At 40.6% G+C, this 7734-nt stretch overlaps 1 protein-coding gene across 1 annotated transcript; it reads left to right on the top strand.

The window, feature by feature from the left end:
• Nucleotides 1-1309: 1309 nt before the first annotated feature.
• kctd7 (potassium channel tetramerization domain containing 7) lies at nucleotides 1310-5632 on the top strand. Its single transcript, XM_016482993.1, has 4 exons — nucleotides 1310-1994; nucleotides 3355-3524; nucleotides 3705-3883; nucleotides 3964-5632. The coding sequence occupies exons 1-4, from the start codon at nucleotides 1698-1700 to the stop codon at nucleotides 4338-4340; spliced, it is 1023 nt and encodes a 340-aa protein (XP_016338479.1). The 5' UTR covers nucleotides 1310-1697; the 3' UTR covers nucleotides 4341-5632.
• The last annotated feature ends 2102 nt before the right edge of the window (nucleotides 5633-7734 follow it).

The following is a 7734-nucleotide window of genomic DNA, read 5'->3' as shown; positions in this document are numbered from 1 at the left end:
ATGCATATATGACATAATAATAATAATAATAATAATGTGCTATACATCTGGAACAGGAGATTTATGTACAGGTTTGTGCATGTATATCAGAGAGCTGCTTCAGTTTAATCAGGAGGGTATACAGGATGATGGTGTTGAAAGTGGAGCTGAAGTCCACAAACAGGATCCTTGCATAAGTTCCTGGTTTGTCCAGATGTTGCAGGATGAAGTGCAGTCCCATATTGACTGCATCATCCACGGACCTGTTTGCTCGGTAAGCAAACTGCAGGGGGTCTAGTAAGGGTCCAGTAATGTCCTTCAGATAAGCCAACACCAACCTCTCAAATGTCTTCATGACCACAGACGTTAGGGCCACAGGTCTGTAGTCATTAAGTCCTGTTATCTTGGGTTTCTTTGGGACGGGGATGATGGTGGAGCGTTTGAAGCAGGCAGGGACTTTGCACAGCTCCAGTGATCTGTTGAAGATCTGTGAGAAGATGGGGGCCAGTTGGTCAGTGCAGGTTTTCAGACAGGCTGGTGTCACACCGTCTGGGCCTGGTGCTTTTCTTCTCTTGTTCTTTCTGAAGACCTGGCGCACATCATCCTCACTGATCTGAAACGTAGGAGTGGGGGAGAGGGGGGTTGCAGGAGGTGTTGATGGTTGTGTGGAGAGATGTTCAGAGCGGGTGTGGGGTGTTAGACTGGGAGTTTCAAATCTACAGTAAAACTCATTCAGGTCTTCAGCAAGTTGTTGATTGGCCTCAGTGCTGGGGGATGGTGTCTTGTAGTTGGTGATGTCCTTCAGGCCTTTCCACACTGATGCAGGCTCATTCGCAGAAAACTGGTGTTCTAGTTTTTTAGCGTAGTTCCTCTTGACCACTCTAATCTCCTTATTCAGTGTGTTTCTGGCCTGATTGTACAAGACTCTGTCCCCCCTTTTGTAGGCATCCTCTTTGGCCTGACGAAGATGACGAAGTTTTGCTGTAAACCATAAGAAATGACAGTATTAAAAAAAAAAAATCAAAATGATGTCAATGAAAGGCTCTATTAAAATTATGTTTAGTTAAAATGAACATTATAAATGTTATTACATTAATGGGGCCACACATAAACACTTAAGTCATTCTGCTTGCCAAATACTAAAACTAGTCTGGAACCACTCAATTAATAACTGAATAAAACTCATTTCAGACTCATTCAAATCCTCATTTGTAAGTCGCTTTGGATAAAAGCGTCTGCTAAATGACTAAATAAATAAATAAATAAAACACATATTGTATGCTATATAATTTGCCCTTCAAAGTCAGTGAATGCATATTTATAAGGGTATTTCTGTGATTGCAAATTGTATTGTATCGTGTGCATTATTAGCAGTTTTATATATTTACTATAAATATGTAATTAATCTGAACTCTGCCCTACATAAAAGTGACGCCTGATGAACTGCGTGCATGTACTGAAGTTACGCACGTTTATAAATCTCTGTTCATGTTTACGCCTGTAGCGGAGCGCACAGCAGACAACATTCCAGCAGCACGCTGTCACCTACGTAACTTGCGTACGTGATTTCCAGCGCACACGAACAGCCTCACATCCACCTGACCAGCCCACAGACCACACCTCTCGCTCGGCCGTCCTCCTGGACATCATAACAGTCGCCGACAGTCTGCGCGCGGGCCTCGATCGACGCTCGTGTCAGACCTGCTGTGGGTGTGTGCATGCAGCATAATGGAGCAGGCGAAACCCCGAACGGAGAGCCGCCTCCGCTTTCCTTCAGCGCAGCAGCTCCGCTTCAAATGGCAACATCACGGGTGAGGAGGTTCGCGCAGGAGGGGCGGACGGTCCCTCCTCAGCCGAGAGTAATGGTGGTGTTTTCGGCTGCGAGTGACACTGAGAAACAGGGAGATGCGATGTCGGGCGCGGACACCGGGGAAGAGGAGTATCGCAAACCAGCCATACCTGTCCCTAACCTTAATCTAGGGAAGTCCCTTCGCACTTTAGACGCACCTGAGGAGGTAAGTCCCCGAGGTTTAAAGAGGATGTTCTGTTTTTATAACGGAGTAGTTGTAGTGTGCTGCATAGAAGTTAAATGCGAGTGTTTCGCCCCCTTAATGTTATTTTTTCCAAAAGATCATCTGGAGGAGCCGTGTCAAAGTTTCCCAGTTTCTCATGCTCAATCATAACCGTTTCCATAGGCAACAGATGTAATGGGCGTATTTGCCTCCCGATTGCTGCAAGCGGATTGGTGCTTTATCCCAGTGGGGCGGGTGGACGTCGTTTCTGATTGGTTCACATCACACGTCTATCAAATCATATCGACTGGATTAAACTAATCGTGTTTCGCAAGGTCTGTGTTAAAGGTGTCACTGCAGACTTCTACTGATAAACCCAGTGTGACCTGTCAAGATGTGTAATATGATTAGTTTAACACCTTTGTTTATCATTGTTGCCAACAGGGTTTAAGAGAATTTAAACATGTAACAGCATTCAAATTAACTTGGGAGGGGACTGATCCTGCATTGCTAGTAGATAGTTAAAAAGTTACTGTGCATAACTATAACTTTTAGTACAGTGATATGTCTTATCATATATATACACTACCGTTCAAAAGTTTGTGGCAGGTTTTTTTTGTTTTGGAAAAAAATATTTGTATTCAGTAAGAAAGCATGAATGATCAAAAGTGACAGTAAAGACATTTATGAAGACATTTATAATGTTACAAAAGATTTATATTTCAAAGACATTCTGCTCCCTTGAACTTTATATTCATCAAAGAATCCTAAAAATGCATCCATGTTTTTTGTGCACCAAATCAGCATTAGAATAATTTACGAAGGATCATGTGACCTTTAAATGGATAGTTCACTTAAAAATGAAAATTCTGTCATTAATTACTCGCCCTCATGTCGTTTCAAGCCTGTAAGACCTTCGTTCTTCTTCGGAACATAAATTAAGATAATTTTGATGAAATCCGAGAGTTTTCTGACCCTGCATAGACCGCAATAGAACTTCCATGTTCAAGGACCAGAAAGGTAACAAGGACATTGTTAAAATAGTTCATGTGACATCAGTGGTTCAACCGTAATTTTATGAAGATACAAGAACACTTTTTGTGCACGAAGAAAACTAAAAATAACAACTTAACATACAGTTTCTTCTCTTCCATGTCAGCATGCAATGCACATTCACGACAGTACCACGACGCATGCATGCATATTTAGTAATATTTCAAAATTTTAAATGAAATAAATGCATTCTAGGTGAGCATAAGAGACTTAAAACATAAAAAATTCTTATCAACCCCAAACTTTTGAGCGTTAGTGTACATTCAGACTAATGTAAAAGGCTATTTGTGTTGCTCCTCTCTCTCCATAGTTCCCAGAGGTCATCCCCCTGAATGTAGGAGGTACATATTTCACCACTCGGCTGTCCACCCTGCAACGTTATGAGGACACAATGCTGGCTGCCATGTTTAGTGGCCGCCACCACATTCCCAGGGATGCAGAGGGACGATATTTCATCGACCGAGACGGAGCATATTTTGGGTAAGTGTTTAGATTAGAGAATATCTGATAATGGTTGGTGTCTAGTACCCAAAAATACAAAGCAAACATTTTGAATATCTGAATTTAGCATTTTCTTTATTATTTCATCAGTAGATTACTTAAATAACTGCTTGATATGATGCTTATTAGAAACGCTTATACGTACTTGTCTGGCATTAGGGACATTCTGAATTTCTTGCGAGAGGGAGAGCTGCCTCAGAGGGACCGTGTTCGTGCGGTGCACAGAGAAGCTCAGTATTATGCTATTGGGCCTCTTTTGGAAAGTCTGGAAGACACTCAGCCACTTACTGGAGAGAAAGTGCGACAGGCTTTTCTTGATCTTTTGCCCTATTATAAAGGTAGTATAAAATTATAAATAAAAATAATAAAACAGGGTGGGGTTTTCAGCTGACTAAACAGTTGTCCCCTTTTCTTCCAGAAAATCTTGAGCGCATTGTGGAGATTGCAAAACTTCGTGCCATGCAGCGGAAGGCACGTTTTGCAAAACTGAAGATCTGTGTGTACAAGGAGGAGATGCCCATCACCCCTTATGAAAGACCGCTGTTCAATTCGCTACGATTTGAGCGCTCGGAGAGTGAGGCCAAGCTGTTTGAGCACCATTGTGAGGTTGACGTGTCCTTCGGGCCCTGGGAGGCAGTGGCGGATGTTTATGACCTTCTTCACTGCATAGTAAGCGACCTGGCAGAGCGTGGCATCTCTGCTGACCAGCAATGCATTGGCGTGTGTGACAAACACCTCATCAACCACTACTACTGCAAAAGGCCAATCTATGAGTTTAAAATCACCTGGTGGTGAAGGTGAGGTGTTTTAGCTGGTGTTTCTTTTGCCAAGAACTAATACACGCAAGTCTGAGCAAATGATGTTTGCTGCTGTCTACAGTTACATGAAACCAGCAGGATCATAGAGTCCTACTCTATGTAGGAAATGAGCGGAAATAATGACAAGCTTTTGAATAAGATGGCTGTTATTGTGGCATTTGCTCTTTTGTTTCTTCATGAAACTGCAGTTTGCAACCCCAAATTTCTTTTATGGGCAGCTCTATTGATTCCTTAGTTTTTGTAAGTACTTGTTTAACTTAGTTTGTTTAGAATAAACCCGGAATCGTTTCGTCCAGTTGTAGTTCTAAAGGGATTTTCTGGAATCGTCCTCAGAGGAAGTGAACTTCTGTGAAACAGTGTTTTCTGTTCTAAATAGGACATCTCTTAAGTATGTTTCTGTGTTAGATGTATTGAATGTATTAACAGTTTGATCGAAGAATCAGTGCACTGGACCCATATTCGGAAATTGTTTGTGATGTATTTCTTAAGAAGGAAACTTTTTTTTTCCCTACAGTATTTTAAAATGATTTTACCCCATTTGTTTTACATGAATTATATATGTAGGACCTGATCTGAGTCATGTTGCCAATAATGAACACCTTAGATCATGCAATCTCAGCAGATACTGACTTTAACAAGAATACAAAGGTCTTGTCTGGTATTTACAGCCACTCAAAGCTTCACATAAAGCCTTCTAAAATAACCACACATCACTAGGCAAGCATAAAAGTTTTGATTTATGACAATAAATAAACTGTTCTCAAAGGAGAACCCAAAATAGATTTTTTTTTCTTTTTTTAGAATAAGTTTATGAGCTAGATTTAATATGTCCTGAATATGAATTAAAAGCAGTATATTTAAAATTATACTAAAAGACTTAGCCATTTTATTGCAGGTTAGATTGCCTATTTTGCTACTTTGACACTTTATGAAGTTATTTTCTGCTGCCAAAAGCATTTGTCCATGCTTTTATTTGCCATATCCCTCAACAATTGCATATGATTTAGCATTATTTGTTATTTTAGTCATCTGAAACCTCTGCCTCTCATTGGTGAGGGTTGTGAAAGCCACATGAAGTTGCATGAGCTCTGTTTTGGCAGCAGAATATCTAAAACCAGTTAAAATGCTTTTGATAAGCCTAACTGGGATTTATTTTCAGTCTTGCCCAGTTTACTTTATGTTGCTCAAGTCTAAACCGATGCATATTTGTTCTCGGTTGTACATTTGGTGAATACTGTTGTTTGTATTGCATTATTGTACTGGCTCTTATTGTGCTGATAATAAACTATATATTTTGCGATTTCTTAAAAGCAGATCCTTTTTGTCACATTTAAACGTTCATAATAATGCTTAATTTATCCGTTTAGTAAACAAAACAAAAGTACAGAAGATGATGAATGCGCGGTATTTGTCATGGGGAATGTTGTTGACATTCCGAGCTCAGCCCACCTTTAGCCCCGCCCACACAACCCATACACCAGTCGCGAGGATATGATGTAATTGTGACCCTGGAGAAGAGACCGCTGACGAGGTATCTGTCGCTGTCCTGTAGATTAACTTTAAATACCAAAGTTTTCCGTTATTTTAAATGTTTTGTTCGGTATCTCATTAGACTAGTAATGCATATTTATCGTATATCTTGTTGACAATGAGCTGTTGCGTTTGTTTTTAGCCACGTAGCTGTTTTGCTAGCTTGACGTGTCTGCCTGCGGCGGATTGAATGACATTCTATGTTATTTTCAGTCGATAATGTATTTTCTAGGTTACTTTTAAAGTCAACCATCTATTAGACAAGTAATTAATGTTTAAGCTACAACATTCCGGCATTGAACGAAGTCAGTATATGTCAGGGGTGCCCAAACTCGGTCCTGGAGGGCCGGTGTCCTGCAGAGTTTAGCTCCAACTTGCCTCAACACACCTGCCTTCAAGTTTCTAGTATGCCTATTAAGAGCTTGATTAGCTGGTTCAGGTGTGTTTAATTGAGGTTGGAGCTAAACTCTTCAGGACACCGGCCCTCCAGGACCGAGTTTGAGCACCCCTGATATAGAAGCTACTGGTTATTCACAATGGTTTTTATTGGTGTACAGTGTTATATTGGACAGTGTTCCCAGCAAAATTGAGGATGATGAGCCAGATGAAGACAGTGGGCCCGAACCAGCCAGCACCAGTACAGGAACATCCATGACAAGTCCAGGAGCGATCCGGTCTGACATTGTAAAGAGAAGGCGATCAGAGACACTAGAGCTGTTGGAGAGGTATCTGGAATCTAAAGATGTAAGAGACAGAGAGAAAGATGAACAGCAAGATGAAGTGGATTTATTTCTTCGGAGTTTAGCACCTGCATTAAGACGCTTACCTGCTTCAAAGCAGTCCTTGGTGAAGCTTCAGATCCAAAAAATACTTCATGACGCAGAGTTCGGACAGCCCAGCTTTCCCCAGATATCCTCAGTGTCACCAAGTAATCAGTTGTTACTACAGTGTAGTGTTGTAAAACCCAGTTGAAATGCTTTTTTATTGAAAATAAATGTGACTTTAAAAGACGTGACTTTGTGCTGGTTGTATTATTTTCAATGTGGAGTGTTGAGTATAAACCACAACTTGCATATTGATCGAAACCAGTTTATTATATTCAGAAGATCATGAATGATAATACATGAAACACTAAGGAAACAGGAAACCATATATACAAAACACTTAAAATCTTCTATTTGCATTTGATCCACAAGCTGGTCTAAACAAGAGCACATGAAGCAGATTCACACTAAACCACTGTAATGCACAAGAGTGTGTGTGTCACCTGTTACTAGTCATGATATGCATCCTTAAACAGGTGTTTTATGCCTAAGAAAGGGTCAGTATCCATTATAAAGCATTCGTTTGATTACTATTTACAAGATGAATTCTATAACATTTTGAAGGAATAGCCCAATCTGGTGAATCGGTCTACTTTTTCTTGCCCTTCTTTCCTGCTGCTGGTTTCTTGCAATATTTCGCCTCCAGATCTGAGATAAGGGAGTTGAATCCTTTTTCTTTGGACTTTGTAATGCATATTTATCGTATATCTTGTTGACAATGAGCTGTTGCGTTTGTTTTTAGCCACGTAGCTGTTTTGCTAGCTTGACGTGTCTGCCTGCGGCGGATTGAATGACATTCTATGTTATTTTCAGTCGATAATGTATTTTCTAGGTTACTTTTAAAGTCAACCATCTATTAGACAAGTAATTAATGTTTAAGCTACAACATTCCGGCATTGAACGAAGTCAGTATATGTCAGGGGTGCCCAAACTCGGTCCTGGAGGGCCGGTGTCCTGCAGAGTTTAGCTCCGACTTGCCTCAACACACCTGCCTTCAAGTTTCTAGTATGCCTATTA

The sequence above is a fragment of the Sinocyclocheilus anshuiensis genome, unplaced genomic scaffold, assembly GCF_001515605.1.
Source record: "Sinocyclocheilus anshuiensis isolate Anshui unplaced genomic scaffold, SAMN03320099.WGS_v1.1 scaffold437, whole genome shotgun sequence".
In the NCBI taxonomy this organism is placed as follows: Eukaryota; Metazoa; Chordata; class Actinopteri; order Cypriniformes; family Cyprinidae; genus Sinocyclocheilus; species Sinocyclocheilus anshuiensis.
This window is presented reverse-complemented; position numbering and strand designations above follow the sequence as displayed.

Bases quoted from the DNA above. Each gene is read 5' to 3' on its own strand.
- kctd7 (XM_016482993.1), top strand. From the start codon at position 1,698: ATGCAGCATAATGGAGCAGGCGAAACCCCGAACGGAGAGCCGCCTCCG. The intron at 1,995-3,354 runs GTAAGTCCCCGA...CTCTCTCCATAG, and splicing joins CTTTAGACGCACCTGAGGAG to TTCCCAGAGGTCATCCCCCT. The intron at 3,525-3,704 runs GTAAGTGTTTAG...GTCTGGCATTAG, and splicing joins CGAGACGGAGCATATTTTGG to GGACATTCTGAATTTCTTGC.